Here is a 19,056-nt window from a genome sequence, read left to right on the forward strand (position 1 = left end):
CTGCTCAAAAACATGATGTCATGTACAGTCCTGGTTCTGTCTCAGCCACATTTCCTCTCTGACACCAGGGGGCGCTCTCAGGCCACATGGGTTCAGTTGAGGTTTGACTGGCCAAAAGAGAAGGTCTGTGAGGGGTGAACATGTTTGCCCAGTAGAGAGCTAAACATGCAGCTCACAATATCTGTCCTGTATGCCTCTTTCTCATTATTCATTTTTGATTGCTTTAGTGGACACGTTTCCCTTTGAAAGCAAGAATTAAAGTCAATAAAGAGAATTACAATGGTTAACATTCAACTTGTGACATTTTATTGGTATATATGTAACACTCATAAGGTCCAGAAACTCACTCATTCCACAGTAAATATTAGAGAGAAAGAAAGAGAAAGGAATTCATTTCTGTTCTTCCAAGACTGATTTTCAAGTATGAGTTGTTTAAGAACAAGTCATTGAAGTGATGTGAGTTCAAATCTAAATCCACTACCAGTAAGAATATAACATGCTTACTCTGTTTATGCTTACTTCATCGTCCCTCTTCATGCATTATGCATAAAGACAGAACAGAGTAGAAAGGGGTGCCTTCTTGTTGTGTTTTGAAACAGAATTTTCTGCAGAAAATCTCATTCAGATCACATGAACAGACCTTCAAATAAAAACTTGGACAGATCTTCTAACAAACCATCCCATGATAAGCAACGGAAAAGAGTACAGATTCATTCACCCTGGTTGCCATGGGAACAAGCAAACAACACCCCAAGCTAACATTAGACAGCCCCGGCGTACACTGTTAATGTATTTGGAAACCAAACAGGCTCCAGGGAGACTAGCGTCTTCTATTTCAGGATCTCTTCCCCCCCGTGTTGGGCAGACTGGAGGGGTGTTTGTGGTAGCAGTCTGGTGGTGTGGGGTTGGGGCTGGCGGTCATCCCTGTGGGGACGTAGTACATACTCTCCAGATAGCTATGGTCCAGCGACGGGTGGCTCTGAGCCTCAGGCTTGGATCCCTGGCCGGAGGGGCTCCCATAGCCCACCCCTGCCCCATTGTGGTGCATCGTCCCCGGGGCCGGGGCCTCTGGGTGCCGGGGTGGCTGGGGCTGAGCCTGGGGGTGAGGTGGAGGAGGGGGCACTGCATAGGGCAGGTACTGGGGGGCAGGGGCATACATGTTGGGGTTGTGGAGGGAGGAGTAGGGGGCTGCAGAGGGGGGATAGATGCTAGAATGGGACATGGCCTGCTGGGGGATGAGGACCTCTACGTACTGACCGGTCTCTGGGTCAAACAGCATCTTCCTCAGGGGCTGCACCGGTACTTCGATGTAGAAGTACTTGCCCGTCTCTGGATCCATGAGCACCCTGCGAGGGGTCTGACCGTAGCCCAGACCCCCGCCACTGTCTGGGTACAAGCTGGAGCCGTCCCCCCCGTACTCAGAGCCGTACGTGGGCCCCAGGCTCTGGGGGCCACACAAGTACTGGGGGCCAGCATCCATAGGGGGTAGGTTGGGGGAGTGGCTGTGGCTGTGGTCGCTGTAAGGCCCCCCGCCTCCACCCTGTTGCTGCTGCTGGGGTGAGCGATGGACAGGCTGGCGTCTCGGATCCATTTGCTGGGGGGGCTGGAGGGGGCGGTCGCCTGGGCAGGGATGCAGCATGGAGGGGTGGGGCGGGCAGGCGGTGCCAGGGGGTTGGTGGATGGGCTGGTACATGGCCGGGGCATGGGTGGATTTGGGCGAGCTGGGCTGGTAGCTCAGAGCCTGGGGTTCGGGTCGGCACTGCTGGTGGGGGAGGTGGCGAAGAGGGGGCTGGGAAATGGGGTAAGTCAGGCCCTGGCCTGGAGAGTGGGAGGGGGCTGGAGGGGTGAGGCTGTGGGGGCTGTGGTGGTGGTGAGGGGGGGTGAGGCCCGGGTGGGAGGGGCATCCAGAGGTGCAGGAGCAGGGAGGGGGCCGGGAGGTAGGGTGGTAGCGGCTCAGCTTCCTGGAGGTCAGGTCTGGCAGGAGCAGGGGGCTGAAGCTCTCTCTCTCGTCGTAGCTGGGGGGGTCGTCGGAGGCGTAGAAGCAGAGGTCATCGGTTCTGTAGGAGCGCTCGTTGGACAGAGAGCGGTGTAAAGGCTGGTGTGAGTGTGAGTACCCGGGGGCCTGAGAGGTCGACACCATGGCAGCTTGTTTCGTGTTGTGGAAGGTCCCTGGCACGGCTTGTTCCCTGGGGTATGTGGTTTTGGGATACTGCGGGTGGCTTCTTAGATCCACAACAGCTGGTTGGCTGGGCTGGCTGGCCAGGGATGAGGCAGGGGCTTGGGGAGCTGAAGGGGGTTGAGCCGGGACGGGGTTGAGGGTTGGCGGTCTTTGTGCAATGCCTGAGGTTTGAGTTGACGTCCCTGGCTGCCTGCTAGCATCAGCGGACACCTCCGTTTCGGCCGACGCTGATCTGTTGGAGAAACTAGACATGGTTGTTGATGTTTTACTCTGTGGTGGTTTGTAGCTGGAGACAGCCGAGACGGCTAACTTCCTGGTGTAGTTGGCTGGCGCATTGTCATTTGAGGGCTGTCTGCGGGGTGTGGGCGGGGTAGCGGCCTGTGTCTGTGTGTGGTCAATCACCGTCCGCTCTTCCAAGTTCTGCTGGGCCATGATCCACTCCGAGGTCTTCTGGCTCTCATTGGACAAGGATGGCCCGTCAGCTGGTTTGAACCTGTAGCTTGGCTTTGGCGGCACCGTTGGTTTCTGGGAGTTGTTGGCTATGGACCTGACTTCGATGGTTTGAGGTCTGTTGCTTGGTGACGTGTTGACAACCGTCTCCTGCTTATTTGTGTCTTTGGACATCGACCTGACCTCGATGGCTTGCGGTCTGAACCGCCGCGTGGCCGGGGACTTAGGAGAGACAGGGGGCCCTTGTTTCTTCACTGCTTCCACCTCCGTCTGCTTGAGCGGGGAGGGTGTTTGCTGCTGCGTGTTTCGCTGCGGAGGAGGCGGCGTGCCTTGCGGTGTGTCCCTCCCTGTGGCCTTGCGGCCAAACCGCTCCTCCTCGCGGCGCTTGTCCGGCGTCGATCGGACCTCCTCGTCTGTGGGGGGCGCTGTGGGGCCGGACCTCAGGCCGGGCAGAGAGGAAGAGGCCGGGGCGCTCACAGAGGAGGAGGAGGACAGGGTTCTCTCTCTCTGGCCGTGAGACGGCCCGGCAGGTCTGTCCGCGGGGCCAGAGGTTTGGAGGGGGATCTCCAGGCGGTTGACGTGCTTCCGAGGGACCCCTCCCCTGACTCCGCCTCCAGCCTCAGTCGGCCCCTCACTGACCACAGCGCCAATGTCTGCCTGGTAGCCCTTCTCCCTCACTAGCATTGAGACCAAGTGGCTGCTGCTGCTGCCGGGAGCAGGGCTGGAGATGGGACCCGGAGAGGGTGAGGTGGGTAGGGTTGGGGTGGAGACTGCAGCCTGGGTTGGGGTCAAGGCTGGGGGCTGGGACGTGGTCGAGCCTGGGCTTTGGGCCTGGGCTGGTTTGACCCTGCTGGTTCCGTCGTGTAGCACCATGGTGGCAGAGGACACCTCTCTGTCCTTGCTGGGCGCTCTGGGGATGCTTCCCAGCATGGGCGGTTTGGAATCTCTTCTCATCACCTCCTGCCTCTCGTCTGAGGCACTGCATGTTGTTGTCTCTGTGCCTACGGAGTCTACAGGGGCAGCGGTCTGGCAGGACTCTGTCCCTGCGACGTCCTCCGTTGTGTAACTCCGAGGTGTGACGTCAGGGGAATTCCCTGGCTCTTTAGGTCTCGGGAGGGGCAGCTGTGGGGGAGAGGACGACGCTTCGTCCGGGAGTTTACCTCCTCCGGCTGACTTGCCGGAGGTCGTCGTGTCCTTGTTCTCTCGCCAGCTGACTGCCTTGCATTCTATCTGCATGAGCTGAGGGCGAGGCAGGGGCTTGGCCCTTCTCTGGGGGGTCGGAGTGAAGGGCTGGAGCTTTCGCTCCGCCCTCGCCTCCTCTCTCGTTTCCTCGTGCCTCTCCCCTCCCCTCGGCTCTCTCTCCTCCTCCCTCCTCTTCTCCCCTCTCTCCTCCCTCTCCTCCTCCCTCCTCTCCTCCTCCCTCCTCTCCTCCCTCGTCACCTCCCTCTCATGCGTGGGCAGCGTGGCACTGGTGGGCTTGAACGACAGGTTGTATGTGTTCTTCACCATCCTCCTCACGTCTCTCACTCTGTGCATGGGAGCCCTGGCTCTCCCGTCCCCGTTCACCTCCGCATCCTCCGCCTTCTCCTCGTCCCTTGCCCCGAACCTCTCCTCCTCAGACTCCGTCTTCCCCGGGTTGCCCGGGGAGGACGACTCGCGGCGGGGGTCAGGTTTAGCGTCCAGATCTGGCATGAGGGAAACGTTAATGGAGGATTTCTTCTTCTCTGTGGCAGACCTGGGCTTCAGGGTTATCTCTGGTGTCCTGGACATGTAGGTGCTCTTCATGCTGGGTGGTGCGTAGCTCCCTGAGTCAACGCTCCGGCGCTCCTTCTCTCTGTTTGTCATTCCCTCCTGCGTGCCGCCGGCTCCGGTGTTCCCGGCAGCGACATTCTCTGCTGAGTCACCGCCCTCTTTCTCCTCTGTTTTATTTTCATCACCCGTTTGTCTGTCTACCGTCCTGGGGTCTCTGTCTCTGGTGGGGCTGTTTTCATTTAACGGTACCAGCGGCTCTGATCTAATCTTTGAACTTTCAGGGTTCGGTTTCCTGTTCTGAGAATCAGCCCCCTCATTGGATGACGGCCTAATGGTGGAGTGGCTGATAGTGGCAATATGGGGGCTTATTCTAACACTGGGCTTCACTCCAAAGCCTTTCTGTTGACTGGTGTCACTCTTTGGACTTGCTCCTCTGTTGACAGACATGTCTTCAGGAGAAAGGCTGTGCTCCGAGTGAAAACTGGAACTGAAGTGATGGGCCTCGGGTTTAGAGGACTCTTCAACTGGTGACACCACACTCTCGAAGGGCAGAGTCTTGTCCTCAGGTGGGCAGGAGTCTTCTCCCTCTTGTTGGTTGCTTTGTTTACCAACACTCTGCATCTTTTTAGACAGCACACTTTTGATTAGGCAGGTGGCCATCTTGGTTTTGGTGCAGGTCTCATCCAGAGACACAGACTTCTGAAGTTTAGACTTCCTGACTCTCCTGTCGACTGGCTCTGGGCTGGGCTCAGGGTGATAGGAGTCCTCCAGGGCTGCGGGGGTGCTGTGCTGTCTCACCAGCGTCTCCTTGGAGCGTCTCTGGAGAGTGGGACTGCCCATCATCCCCGGGACCCCCGGACTGTCGCTCTCACTGCCCTCCCCCTGATTCCTCTCCTCCGTGTTCCTCCTCTTCAGCTGAATCTGTCTCTTGGGCACTCCCCTCCGTCCCCTCCTCACCTCTTCCCGCTCCACGGCCACGTCCACACACTCGAAGCTGCCCATCTCGTAGCGCTTGGCTGGGTCCAGACCGTCGGGGTAGTAGGACAGATGGGGCGGCTGGCGTGGGAGGTCTTCGTTCTCCAGCCGCGGAGCGGATCCCCTGAGGTCCGCGTACGCCAGCCAGGCAGCGTTTGCCGCGGCCGGGCTGTCCTGAGTGGAGGGCTGGGAGACGTTGGTGGACGAGCGGTGGCTGGAGTTGTACATGTCCAGATAGTCCCCCTCGGGACTGGACAAGCTGCGGAAGGCCACATCCGTGAACCACTTCACCTCACTGTCAGCCTCATCCAGCTCACTGCCCATGCTGGGGTTGGAGCCGGGGCAGGGGCCTTCGACGGTCGCGAGGCCGGGGGCCGAGCTCCCTTTCTGGGGCACTGCGGGCTGGAATCTCCCGGTGGGCCCGCCTCCTCTGGTGTTTGCCTGGGAACTGTGGGCTCTGAGTAGACTGTGTTGTTGCTGTCTGCTGGCGAGGAGACTTTCTGTATGGCAGCGCGCTGCTGGCATTCCCTGACGAGTCGGTCTGCTTGTGGGAGTTGCGCTGTGGCTCGCAGGCCCTTTTCTATTCCTGGCACTGAATGACAGCTCAACCTGTTCCCCTCTGTAACTGGCCTCCCCTGGCCTCCCCTCCCCCTTTCCCGGAGCCTGCTCCTCCCTCTGTCTCTCCTCCTGCCTCACCCTCTCTCTCTGGTTATCCCCCTCCCTCATTCTCACCCGCTCGCTCTCCCTCTCCCTCTCCAGTTTGTCCCAGTGAGGCTGGCTGCGGCCGCTGCTTCGGTCACCGGGGGAAACGTTTGGGCCCCCCCTGGATGTGACAGGCTTCAAGGCAGGCTTCCTGTGACCCCGTGGAGGTGACTGGGTGACCTGGGGCCGAGGGGGGCTGTGGCCCCTGTTCTGCCACTGCCTTTGGGGCTTGTCAGGAGGGATGATATGCACTGGGGTGAACCTGGTAAGAGGAGGAGAGGGGGTACTCCTTCGGTTCCTGTTCTGAGCCATGACGCTGGGTCTCTCTCTGAAGTCAGCCCTGGGTTTGGGGGGTGTCTGTCGAGCTGGAGGGATAAATTGGGGGGAGTGCTGGTTGGGAGGGTCAAGGGGCGAGGAGCTGGAGGAGTGTGGGGACTTCAGGTCCTCCGGCCTGGGGGCCGGGGAGGTTGACGTGCCCCTGAGACCAGGGGAGATGGTGGGGCTTGGATGTCTGAGGATGGCTAAAGGCTTCTGGACATCAGGAGACCAAGATGTCTGGCCTTGAGTCCTCTGTACCGATGGAAGACTGAGCTCCTTGTCTTCGTCCATGGGAGATGCTTCCATGTGGTTGTATGGATGTTGAATTCCCTTAGGTGTTAATTCTTGGAAGTTGCTATGCTCTGGGGACCGTCTTGTAGCCCTTGTCACGATTGACAAAGGCGAGGCTCTAAGTTCAGGTGTGTGGATGGGACTCGGTAGAGCAGGGGAAACAGCCGTCGTGTCAGGCTCAGGTGAGGACACTTCAGGGATCTCTGCCACTGAGTAGACCCTGTACTGTGTTTCTGACACCTCAGGTGAGAAAGAAACCTTTGTTGACTGGATTGGAGAGCAGGGGGATTCGTCCCTGGGTTGAGGGGAATTCACTTTAGGCGAGGATTCTTTATCTCTGGGCTGCGGTGAGGGAGTCTGGTATCTCACTTCAGACGAGGGGGAGGGATATGCCGGCTCAGATATTTGGTTTCTTGTTTCAGGTTTTGGCGCAGGTACAAGAGTTTGATATCTTGTTTCAGGTGTTGGCTCTGAGCCAGGAGTTGGATATCTTGTTTCGGGGGAGGGGGTTGTGTACCTGTGTCCAGATGACGTTTCTGTTTCTCTTCCCTGGGGCGTCAGGACACTGCAGAGGGCTCCCGTGATCTGGGGGGAGCCCCGTGGGTCAGGTGACGGGGTTGTCCCTGTGGAGTCAGCTGAAAGACGTCTGCTCACAATGGGAGGTGTGGTGCTAGGAGAGCCAGGGGACAGGTGTGGTCCTGCTCCCCCAGCAGACAGATGTGTCCCCCTGGGCTCAGGTGAGGCAGTGAGGGCGTTGCGTTCCAGTGAAGGCGTGTCCTGGGGCTCAGGTGGGAGGATAGAGTAGGAGAGGCCTGTAATCTGAGGAGAGGAGGCCAAGCTACGTGGGTTGGGGGAGGAGGAGTGAAGATGGGTTTCTAGAGAATTGAAAGAAGGATTCCCAAGAACTCCAGGGGAGGGGTCTCTTCTCCTGACCTCGGGGGAAGATGCCGTGACCCTGATCTCAGGTGAAGAGGCTGTGTTTCTGGACTCTACAGGAGAGCTGTTGTACTTGGGTCCAGGTGAGAGGGCTCTAGTGTAGGTTATTTCTGGTGAAGAGGCACACAGGATTTCAGGGGACGCGGGGCTGTCACACCTGACTTCCGGTGAGGGCGTCCTTCCCCAGGCTTCTGAGGGGGAGGGTGTGGGGAGCAGGTCAGGGGAGGAGCCTGTTCCTCTGTACACACACGGTGGTCCTCCCAGGTCAGGTGTGGTGGCTGGAGAGGTGACTGATGGGGGAGGGGTGTACCCCGGGCCTGGCGTGGAGATGGGGCTCCCAGGACTGTTGGACAGTCTTGAGTCCGCGTTGCTAGGCGTTGGGGTGACGGAGGGTGATATAGGAGGGATGAGCTCGGGTGTGGAGACGGAGTCTTCTACGTCGGGGGTGGAGCCTCTGCTGAAGAGGTCAGGGAGGGAGACCCTCCCCCTGCGCTCGGGGAAGGGGGAGGAGCTGGCCTGGGCGTCAGGTGAGTGGGCTCCGCCCCTCGACTGCGGCGACACCGACGTTTCTCTGGACGGAGAAGAGACGTCCGTGCAGCTGAACACTGGGGAGGGAGTGGGCGTGATGTCAGCAGACGTGGATGGAACCCAGGGCTCAGACGAGGAGGATGTAGATGTCGGCTGAGGTGAGGAGGCTTCGACTCCTGGCGAGGACAAAGGGGATGGGTTCCTCCGGTACAAGAGAGGTTCGGGAGAGGGACCCAGCCCAGATGGGCGAGGGGAGGGGCTGGGGGTGAGGCTCCTGGGTCTGGGCGACAGGCGAGTGTCTCGTGGAAGAGGGGACGAGACAGGAGCTCTGGAGCTGGCTGAGGACGACACTCCTGAGCAGGCTGATCCTCTTCCGTCAGACGTAGGGGTGCTGGAGGTTGTGTACCGTGGGGAGGGGGTCCTATCTACACTGGTACGCCCCTCTACCTCACTATCACCCGTCCTCAGTTCCGGTGCTAGAAGATGAATGTTTTTTGGCTCTGGAGTTTGTCTGCAGTCCTGAATCTGCAAAGGAGCCTCTGAACACAGCTGGCCTGATGGGCTTGTAGCTGAGACTCCAGAAGGTTCTAACTGCCTGTATTCAGGTTTCTCGAGAGAGGCCGGGGAGCCAGGCTTCTCGAAGGAACCCTCGGAGACTTCCACGTCGCTAAGCGGCTCCGAGCTCGACGCCGTGTGGTAGGACCCCGACGAGTCGTTGGCGTCATCCACCGGAGACGGGAGGGGTCTCCTGGTTGCCTCGCGTTGGGGAGGAGGGGCGACGGATCCCAAGGCGGGGCTGCTGGAGAGCGAGGCGGTCTCGCAGTCGTCGCTGAAGATGTCGCAGAGGCAGGTGGTCTCGGAGATGGCGCTGCGGTGGCTGGGGATGTTGGTGATGTCGAAGATCTCCACGTGGTTGGGCGTCCCGTCGCGGTGGCGCAGGGAGAAGGTGCGCGGCGCGCTGCGCAGGAAGGAGTAGCTGTCCCCCTGGAGAGTCCAGCTGTCCATCGCTGGGTCCAGAGCTCCAGAGAGTCCTGGCTGCCGGTCCTGTCTCCTCTGCCTCGTCTCCTGGGGGCCCAGGGCTGTGCTCTCTACCTGCACTGAGAGGAACACACGTTCACCTGGCTTGTGTTCTCACGTGGCTACTTGTAGAATACACTCTTTCACAACAATGTCGAGTTTGTGTTCTCGGGGTCTAGTGTGTCATTGTGTCCTCGTGCGTAACTGACATGATAACAGGTTGTTTCGCATACACAGTCCCTTATGCATTTTAACTCGTCGTTCACTTCCTGAAGTATCAAGTCCTTTCATCATAGTGCCCTAACGAATACCTGACAGTCTAACAAGAGCCTGGTGCCATGTCTGTGGCTGGGGCAGCCATGCTTACTTCATACTGTATTTTAGACATATGCAGAATGTGCATCATTTCAAATGAATACAAATGAATAAACCATCTGTTCCAAAGTGCTTCTGTCATCTAGTTAGTCACACACCAAGTACATAGTCGGCGTACTATTTGAAACATGAAGCATTCAAAGTCATTTAGTTCAATGCACATCCTCATCAGTGCAAACATTTGGTCAGTTGAAGCCTGGCCTGCTTAAATCTGCCATACAGTATTAGTTTCAAACTGTCATTCTGTACCACACACCATGCTGCCTTGCTGGGAGGAGCGTGCTCCCTGGTGAGTGAGAGATCATAGAAAGCTAAAAGGATGTCTACCGTACCTTTGGCTGAAGATGGGACTCTCCCCGAGGATTGAGTTCTATATAGCAATAGGTCTCCCTCATCCAGTCCACTGCTTCACAGGTCCCTGACACAGTCCAGCCCGGCTGGAGCTGGACATGCTGTAACCTGGTCCGACTCACTGGGCACCACAGGACAGGAAGACTCTGCTCAGCCACTGCAACCCTGCCCCAGACAACTTGAAAGTCTCATTGACACCACATTATAAAAAGAGACGTTGATAGTAAGAGCCAAGGAGAAAGGCTCTCTGTCTCTATCTGTCTCCCTCTCTCTCTTTCTCTCCCTCTCACTCGCCTTCTCTCCCTCTCTCTCTGTCTCTCTCTCTTTCCCTCTCTCTCTCTCTCTCTCGCTCTCTCTCTCTCTCTCTCTCTCTCTCTCTCTCCCTGTCTCTGTCCCTCTACCTCTCCTTCTCTCCCTCTCTCTTCCTCTCTCTCTCGTTCTCCTTTTCAGCCCCTCCCGGGCTTCTGAAGCCAGACCTGGTTATGCTGTTTTTTTTCTCTCCAGTCTGAGGTTAGTGTTGGCAGCGTCTCCCTGGTCTGAGTTATGCTGGGGTGGGGGTTATAGTTAGCAGCAGGTGCTGATCCAGCCAGGATGGATGCATGCCTCTGGAATCTGACACTCCAGGCCAGCTCAGTCACAGGGCCCCCCTATATATAGAGCCACACTATCAGGGGGGTAGCTTGATTTAGCTGCCTGGACCGGCCACCAGAGTGTGGGGAGAGACATGGGAAGCACAGAGGCACACCCTGTATGTGGGTGTGTGTGTGTGTGTGTGTGTGTGTGTGAGAGAGAGAGAGAGAGAGAGAGAGAGAGAGAGAGAGAGAGAGAGAGAGAGAGAGAGCAAATGATGCGGGATGGTGGAGCCTGAATGTCAGGATAGGGGATCTCAGGTCAGGTCTAGAAGTTATAAGTTGTAGACCACCCAAATGCCACAAGTCACATGCAGGTCCGTTGAACACACGCAGGCCTCCAGTGGGAGCTACAGTAAGATCACTTGATAACACTTCAGAGTGCTAACATGTTACAAGCCGCTGGCTGCTGCTTAAATAGGGTGAGCTCACTGTGATAAGGCATTATTCCTGTATTGTTCCTTACACCACATCAGACGTTTGCATCCCACTAAAAGTTCAATCTTGCAATGCGGCACAGTGCTTACCTTTTACAGTCACTTGAATAAAAGTGACTGTATGTGTATGTAAAACTTAGATGTTACCTTTTGGAATGGATTCAGTATATTGTGTTGTCCTAGAAATTACCACTCATTTACAGCCACCAGCTGATCCAGGGGGATGGAAACTCCTTGAGCACAGGTCCCCTTGACAGTTAGATATGGAAGTGACTGAGGGTATGTTATGGCAACATGTCAGAGCTATGGAGGAACCTACATACATGTACCAGGGCACAAGGTCACCTCTAAACACAGATCCACAAGCACCATTCTCTCGGTCTCACCATGGGAGCTACAGAACTGTATAGAATCAGGGTAGATGTCATTCTACACCTGGGCCTGGCTCCTCACCTGGGCCTGGCTCCTCACCTGGGTCCGGCTCCTCACCTGGGCCTGGCTCCTCACCTGGGCCTGGCTCCTCACCTGGGTCTGGCTCCTCACCTGGGCCTGGCTCCTCACCTGGGCCTGGCTCCTCACCTTGGCCTCGCTCCTCACCTGGGCCTGGCTCCTCACCTTGGCCTGGCTCCTCACCTTGGCCTGGCTCCTCACCTGGGCCTGGCTCCTCACCTTGGCCTCGCTCCTCACCTGGGCCTGGCTCCTCACCTTGGCCTCGCTCCTCACCTGGGCCTGGCTCCTCACCTGGGTCTGGCTCCTCACCTGGGCCTGGCTCCTCACCTGGGCCTGGCTCCTCACCTGGGCCTGGCTCCTCACCTGGGTCTGGCTCCTCACCTGGGCCTGGCTCCTCACCTGGGTCCGGATCCTCAGCCTTGATGTACTCGGTACTGCCTCCATACACGCCAACCTCCATGGAGAGGGCTAGATCATTCTACAGTACACTGACCAACATTATTTTATGACACGTTATATATATCCAAAGATGTCACTGGGCAGACACAAATTTAACGTTTTAGAGAACGCACAATTCTAGAGAGCGGTAAGCCACTACTAGGCTCTAGGCATTAGAATGAGTATGAATTGTGTGAGAGTCTATGTATTTTGGTATGCTCAGTCAATGCTGTGAGCTTCTGTCTAATTCTCTGCTTTACTCTCTATTTTGGGCTCTGCCTGCCTGCCTGCCTGCCTGCCTGCCTGCCTGCCTGCCTGCCTGCCTGCCTGCCTGCCTGCCTGCCTGCCTGCCTGCCTGCCTGCCTGCCTGTCTACCTACCCACCCGCCCGCCTGCCTGCCTGCCTGCCTGCCTGCCTGCCTGCCTGCCTGCCTGCCTGCCTGCCTGCCTGCCTGCCTGCCTGCCTGCCTGCCTGCCTGCCTGCCTGCCTGCCTGCCTGCCTGCCTGCCTGCCTGCCTCTCCACCAATTTGCTTCTTCCAATTTGCAGTCTTCTTGCCTGCCTATATGTCCATATTTCTGTCTCTCCTCCCACCAGACACCCAGGCTTCCCAGCCTCAACAGGCCAGAGTAAGCCTCAAGGGGAAAAAATGACAGGAGCCTCAGCTATGGGGGTGTTATGTCCAGATCGCGCCGGGATTACACTCACTGTTGCCCCCTCGTCTGTGACACTAGAAACACCCGCACAGTCAGCAATACAATACTCCCACTGCACCTGCCAGCCATGCAGATCCACTAGGCTGGGCAACAGTTTGTTCCTGTGCTGTCCAGGACGCCCTGGGATCACAGATGAATCACAGATGAAAATAGCCCTTTCAGCTTTTTTTTGTTGCTTGGTGTATTGTCATTAAAGTTTCATAATTACTTTGTTGTTCAGAGACCAGTGTAACCTAGATAATTGAATGTTATTTCCTGTTGTTAATTCACTGGGACCTGTTTATGTGCAGTGGTCCTATCTTTGGGACAAGATCCTCAAGTGGAGTCCAGTCCAGTCTTATGATAGGACAGCCTATTTAGGAGCTAGCCATATTTATGACAAATGGGAATATAAACATGCAAGATCACATTTCGTTTCTGTCTTTTTTGAACTGCCCTAGTTTATTAACTAGTCCTTTTTAGGATGTTAGTGTGAATCTGTGGCCTAACAACAATTGAATTGAACAATTGAACAGTTAAATCATATTTTAATGAATTGATTATCTTAACAGAAATCTGAACCAAGCGTCTCTGATTCTCGTTTTATCTTTGTAAGAAAGACAGTGCATTCTTACAAAGAATATGCAAAAAAGCCTGCGTTGCATTCATTCTAGTATGTTTTCTCAGATATTTAGTCTCACTTATTGTTCACCTTCCAACATGAAAGAGCTAATGTTTCATTTGGGAATCCCCTTGTCTAAATTGACGCCTGGTGCTGTTAATGTCACTTACTCCAACCATCCTGGAATTCAGACACATGCAGCGCCACCTGCCGTTCACTCCTCCCAGCGGCATTTGAAACAAAATAATTAACACTGATAGACAATTATTTTGAATAAGTAATTATTGCAAAGTTTTTTAATTAGGGTGAAAACTTTTACTGTGAAAAATGTGAGACTCGAGATCTTGAGACAGGAAGCGCATATCGTGAGGGCCACTGGTGGAGAATCGGTGTCACGACAGGCAAGCCAGTGTTTATTTTGATGTTTTGTCTAATAATTAACATTTGATATATTACGTTCATGCATTTCACAACATTTTTAAAAATTTACATTATGCATTTGAATGTTTTTTCTTCCATTCCTGCAATGTAATATGGTGGTTAAATAAATTTGTTGCTAGGTCAGACATGATTATTAGCTATCCCTCGCAGGCTAACGTTAGCTTGTTTTATTAGCCACCGTTAGTAGCTAGCGTAGCTAGTGTTTGTTTACGTTATGCGACAACTTGTTTTGAGGCAGAGGAATTGAATTGCACTTGTGACAAGTCAACGTCTAACCTTCGCTACCTATATACCAGATACATTATTTCAGCCAGCTATCGTTTGTCCTATTTCATATGGTTTAAATATATATGTAGCTAGCTCAGCAAGCTAGTACAGTACAACCTGGGAAGGGTACTAGCTTGCACTGCTGGGTTGTTTTCTTTTGACGCGTTTAGCCCCTACTGTAACGTAACGTTAGCTTTACGCTAGGCTTGGCAGCTGTAGGTGTGCAGATCGGGCAAGCTGTTGTAGCCATATCATTATGACAGACGCGAACAGTCTACAAGTGAGTTTGTCTTGACGTGATTCAACTGTTTTATTGATCTACCTAGTGTTGAAATCATGCTAATAAGATTTCGTTGTAGCTAGCTAGCCATATTGACCGCTACTGGCTTACTATCTAGCTCGGCATTGATAGAGAAGGCCCCAGCTGGGTATCACTAACTTGTGACGATTTTCTGGTACCTGCCTAATGTATTTGTTTTTTATAATTTCGGTTTACTAACTACCTTTGTGTATATTGATATTTTTTAAGGATCGTTATTTATTTTACATTGAACGGCGTAGCAGTCACATACTACGTGTCATGTATGTAGTGCTAGCTAGTTAAAGCTATGTGTGATTAGCTTGCTAGCACTAACGTTATCGACATCTTTGTTAGCTACAAAGTAACACAGTTAAAAGTTGGTTCCCACTTGTTGATCAACTTTATACCAGCCAGTTAACCAACCCACATTGTCAACTTACATCAGATTTAAATCATAGCCTGCAAGCTAACTAGGCTCTTTGAACATCAACCCTGTTATTCAATATCGCCGTTGTCATAGCTTAATAGTTTATCCCTTACTCATGTCGTGTTATTACAAATGGGGCAATGCCAAATGCTCTCACGGTCAGTGTCACTAAAGTGTAATTGGAGCTTAGCTACTTTGTTCATCAGTGGTACATTACATTTCATTTAAAGCAATCAAATATCCCAAAGCAACCACTCATGTCGTGAAGAATCTCCACAAATCACTAAAATGTGTTCTCTGTTCAGTGTGTCCTTTCTCTAAGTCTCTCTGTCCCTCTGCTGTTGCTCTGCCATAGGCGGCGGTTTCTGTGTATGAGAGTGCCAGTCTCGCGGTAGCCATGGAGCAGTGTGCGTGTGTGGAGCGGGAGCTGGAGAAGGTGCTCCATCGCTTTGTCATGTATGGTCACCAGTCTGAGGAGAGGCTGGACGAGCTCCTGCGCACCGTCTGCGAGCTACGGGGACAGCTGGTCACGTTCGGTAAAACACACACACACACACACACATATATACGGAGGAATGCATTGCTTGTGTACATTCAGGCAGTGTGTGTTTGTCTTTAGTTTTGCCCCACATTCCATGAGTTGACTGTATACAATAAGCAGGAGCTCTAGAATTCTGCTCCACCTAGTAAGTGCTCAAGTAAAAATAGCCTAATATGTAATAAAGGGGCTATTTTAGACAGCCTAAACCTCATTAGAACTGTAATATTACTCGGCTCTGGTTGTGTAACCAGTGCTGTTTCAAAAGTGTTGATGCAATGGCATGATTCATCAGCTTTATATAACCATGCTCATTTGGCATGTAACCTGCCTGTTTCTCCTACAGGAGTACAAGATACAGATTTTTCAGTCCTGTCTCAAACGATGGCTCAGTGTTGTAAGAATATTAAAGAAACTGTACAGATGCTGGCCTCACGACACAAGGACATCCATGGCAGTGTGTCTAAAGTGGGCAAAGCCATAGACAGGGTAAGAGTCTAACACACACACACACACACACACACACACACAGTGCCCACGGCCCGTCACCACCATGTCTAGAATGTCCAGTCCAGACAGATGAATCATCGTCGTGCCCGTTTGTAGAATTTCGACGCGGAGGTGAGTGCCGTGGTGGCGGAGACGGTGTGGGACTCGTCAGAGAGACAGAAGTACCTGAGCGAGACCATCGTAGAGCACCTCTACAGACAAGGCATGCTCAGCGTGGCAGAGGACCTCTGCCAGGTAAACATCCCACACCACAGACGACACCTAGCGTCCCACGGCACGTTTCACGTTATCCATGCGAAACGGAGGGGGGGGGGGTGTGTCGCTGCTGCCAAGGGTGTTGAAGCAGCCTGTGGTGGCGCTGTGTGTTTTGTTGTTGTTGCGCCCTGCAGGAGTCTGGCGTGGTCATAGACATGAGCATGAAGCAGCCCTTTCTGGAGCTCAACCGCATCCTGGAGGGGCTGAGGATGCAGGACCTCCGACCGGCGCTGGAGTATGTGGAGTAGCCCTCTCTGCCTCTCTCTCTCTCTCTGCCTCTCTCTCTCTGCCTCTCTCTCATCTCTCTGCCTCCCTCTCTCTCTCTCTCTCTCTCTCTCTCTCTCTCTCTCTCTCTGTGCCTCTCTCTCTCATCTCTCTGCCTCTCTCTCTCTCCATCTTTCAGTCTGTCTTCCTCTCACGCTCTCTTGCACTTGACTTTTCTCGCCGTCTCGCCTTCACTTTCTCTTTCTTTCTCTCTGTCTGTGTGTGTCCTGCTAGGTGGGCGGTGACGAACAGGCAGCGTCTGCTCGACCTGAACAGCACCCTGGAGTTCAAGCTGCACCGCCTCTATTTCATCAGCCTGCTCAACGGGGGCATCGGCAACCAGCTGGAGGCCCTGCAGTACGCCCGCCACTTCCAGCCCTTTGCCTCGCAGCACCAGAGAGGTAGAGCAGCGCCAGGGGGCTGGGGTTAGGGGGGTAGCGTTGTCAGTCAATGTGGGGTACAATGTGGACACAAGCTCAGGGGGACAGACCATAGACCTGGTGCTGAAGAGTTTCCCCATTTGCTTTAATGATATAACTTGAACCAGAGGAATAGTTCCCGTTCTTTGTCTCCTCTACATTACTGTGTGTGTGATGCCCCCAGACATCCAGATCCTGATGGGCAGCCTGGTGTACCTGCGTCACGGCATAGAGAACTCCCCCTACCGCACGCTGCTGGAGACCAACCAGTGGGCCGAGATCTGCAACATCTTCACCAGGGACGCCTGCGCTCTGTTGGGCCTCTCTGTAGAGTCCCCCCTCAGTGTCAGGTTAGTCTCTCACACACACACACACACACACACACACACTGAAAATCACACCTCAGTGTAAGCTGAGACTCACAAACACACATACACTGTGTTGATTCCCCCTTCAGTGTGAAGCTAGATTGACACCGTACTGTAGGTGATGTTTGTGGATGATGTGATCCCAGCCTGTGTTCCTCCCCAGCTTTGCGTCGGGCTGCATGGCGCTGCCTGTGCTGATGAACATCAAGCAGGTCATAGAGCAGAGGCAGTGCAGTGGAGTCTGGACACACAAGGATGAACTGCCTGTAAGCCCTCCAACCCCCCCAATTCTCTCTCTTTTCCCCCCATCCCTGTACGCTCTCTCTCTCTCTCTCTCTCTCTCTCTCTCTCTCTCTCTCTCTCTCGTACTTGTTCTCGTACTGCCATCCCTTTCTCTCGCTCGCTGCTGGTCAGGGTTTTGCTAGCTACTTATGCTCGCTGTGTGGGGGGTGTGTTTGTCTAGATTGAGATCGACCTGGGGAAGAAGTGCTGGTACCACTCTGTGTTTGCCTGCCCCATCCTCCGGCAGCAGACCTCCGAGAGCAACCCGCCTATGAAGCTCATCTGTGGGCATGTCATCTCCAGAGACGCCCTCAACAAACTCACCAACTCCGGAAAGTAAGTTGTGGAGCAGCTCTTTGAATGACGCTAATGCTGGGCGTCTGTGGTTGGACTTTCCCCAAAGTGCTGTACAAGAAATGGTTAATGCGTAATTGATAGAGCTTACGACAAGCACATTTGAACATCTTCCTCTTGTCTCTCTCCAGGCTCAAATGCCCCTACTGCCCCATGGAACAGAACCCATCAGATGCCAAGCAGATCTTCTTTTGATACCGTTTCCCTTACCGCGCTCCAGAGAATGGCTGAACCTCCTTCCCGTTCCCGTCCCGCCCTCCGTACCCCCCCGGCTCCCTGCAAGTCGGCCCCAGACGCGCCCGGAAGCCATCAGCCGCCCCTTCTGTGTAGAGACCTGTGTGGATGATCCCAGTCTGGGCAGCACAGAGACAAGGGGGTCAGTCAGTATCAAAGACCGCCACAAGGAACACGACTCAGAAAAAGGATCATTCATTGACACTCATTTTGGCAACTGCCTGCAAACTGCTTACCGCCCCCGCCCTCCGAGACATGTACTGCTTTACCATTTTCATTAGTTTTATTGAGTTATGGATGACTGCTAGTTTCTTTCCTCTCCTCCCCCATCGGTAGGTTTTTGGACAGAGAATGGGCTGAACGATTATGTATGGGTGACTGGGTTTAATAGCAGCTTGTTTCAGGATAGTATTTAAACTTCTATTATACAGAGACAGTTCAGAGAGACCTTTTTGAGAAAGTATATTCACATATAAATTGTATTGATGGCTTATATGCTGGTGGAGGTTAATCGTAGTTGCAGTCTATTGTGAATGAAAGACTTGGTTGGGACATGTGATGCCTGCCTCAGATGTAATAAAGGCCTTGACTGATTGAACATCCCTGTGGGTGAAATTCATCAGTGTGTGTGTGCAAGGCGGATCCTCCGTTTATTTTGAGGTCAGGGTGAAAAGACTGGTCGTGCTCCACGAAGGCCCTCATTATGGAAGCCATGTTTCTTGTTCTATGTATGTATTAAAAAAAAATATAACAAAAAAGGAAAAATATACTACTGTGAAATGTGCATTGTTTCAATTTTCCATCACTCATGTAAGATAGTAAAACCATACTTGGTGGCAAACGCAGCACCGATACTACATGGTTGTGAAGTTGTCTGAGGACTGAACTGGGTGTTGGGTAGGGTGTCTTCAGCCCATGAGCTCTTTATCTCCTGGTTCCCTGCTGATTTGGCCGACTGCAAGAGCGAAAATTAGCGAGCTCTAAAGCTAACGCTAGCTAACGCTAGCCTTAAGTGACTGTTCCGCTGGCTGTACCAGACTCAGATGTATAGTTCCTGATATCTCGTTGTTGTGGTCCTAGCCATGAAATAGTAATGTCACCTCACGTCTGTGAGGCTTTGTTGTTGAGCGAGCTCAGCACCAGCCTAGCAACCTTGATATCACTTTGGTCTCACTAGCGGATATTTACTTTTTTAATGTTTGTGTCAGTTCACATGAATCAAGTTAAGGTTTACATTTCATTCATGGGTTTGG

The 19,056-nt window shown here is 53.8% G+C and overlaps 2 protein-coding genes across 4 annotated transcripts; one reads left to right on the forward strand and one right to left on the reverse strand.

Annotated features, from left to right (window-relative positions):
* Positions 1 to 283: 283 nt before the first annotated feature.
* On the reverse strand, positions 284 to 10,410 carry LOC146302603 (uncharacterized). Of its 2 annotated transcripts, none has more exons than XM_084694276.1 (2): positions 9,856 to 10,410; positions 284 to 9,223 (listed from the first exon to the last, which is right to left on the reverse strand). In XM_084694276.1, exons 1-2 carry the CDS (start codon positions 9,916 to 9,918, stop codon positions 836 to 838), a joined length of 8,451 nt encoding a protein of 2,816 aa, XP_084550402.1. In that variant the 5' UTR covers positions 9,919 to 10,410; the 3' UTR covers positions 284 to 835. The 2 variants fall into 2 exon arrangements, with proteins under 2 accessions (XP_084550402.1, XP_084550436.1); XM_084694310.1 differs by having other exon boundaries at positions 284 to 9,228.
* A 2,983-nt stretch (positions 10,411 to 13,393) lies between these two features.
* Positions 13,394 to 18,572, forward strand: rmnd5b (required for meiotic nuclear division 5 homolog B). Of its 2 annotated transcripts, none has more exons than XM_084694488.1 (10): positions 13,394 to 13,544; positions 14,935 to 15,115; positions 15,464 to 15,606; positions 15,724 to 15,861; positions 16,017 to 16,117; positions 16,381 to 16,547; positions 16,750 to 16,915; positions 17,097 to 17,199; positions 17,397 to 17,551; positions 17,701 to 18,572. In XM_084694488.1, the coding sequence occupies exons 2-10, from the start codon at positions 14,977 to 14,979 to the stop codon at positions 17,762 to 17,764; spliced, it is 1,176 nt and encodes a 391-aa protein (XP_084550614.1). In that variant the 5' UTR covers positions 13,394 to 13,544; positions 14,935 to 14,976; the 3' UTR covers positions 17,765 to 18,572. The 2 variants fall into 2 exon arrangements, with proteins under 2 accessions (XP_084550614.1, XP_084550540.1); XM_084694414.1 differs by lacking the exon at positions 13,394 to 13,544 and adding an exon at positions 13,756 to 14,131.
* Positions 18,573 to 19,056: the final 484 nt, after the last annotated feature.

This window comes from Hypomesus nipponensis, chromosome 1 (assembly GCF_054491055.1).
Source record: "Hypomesus nipponensis isolate SF chromosome 1, ASM5449105v1, whole genome shotgun sequence".
Taxonomy (NCBI): domain Eukaryota; kingdom Metazoa; phylum Chordata; class Actinopteri; order Osmeriformes; family Osmeridae; genus Hypomesus; species Hypomesus nipponensis.

Bases quoted from the DNA above. Each gene is read 5' to 3' on its own strand.
- rmnd5b (XM_084694414.1), top strand. From the start codon at position 14,108: ATGACAGACGCGAACAGTCTACAA. The intron at 15,862-16,016 runs GTAAACATCCCA...TGCGCCCTGCAG, and splicing joins TGGCAGAGGACCTCTGCCAG to GAGTCTGGCGTGGTCATAGA. The intron at 16,118-16,380 runs GTATGTGGAGTA...GTGTCCTGCTAG, and splicing joins GACCTCCGACCGGCGCTGGA to GTGGGCGGTGACGAACAGGC.
- LOC146302603 (XM_084694276.1), bottom strand. From the start codon at position 9,918: ATGAGGGAGACCTATTGCTATATAGAACTCAATCCTCGGGGAGAGTCC. The intron at 9,224-9,855 runs GTACGGTAGACA...CTCTCAGTGCAG, and splicing joins AGTCCCATCTTCAGCCAAAG to GTAGAGAGCACAGCCCTGGG.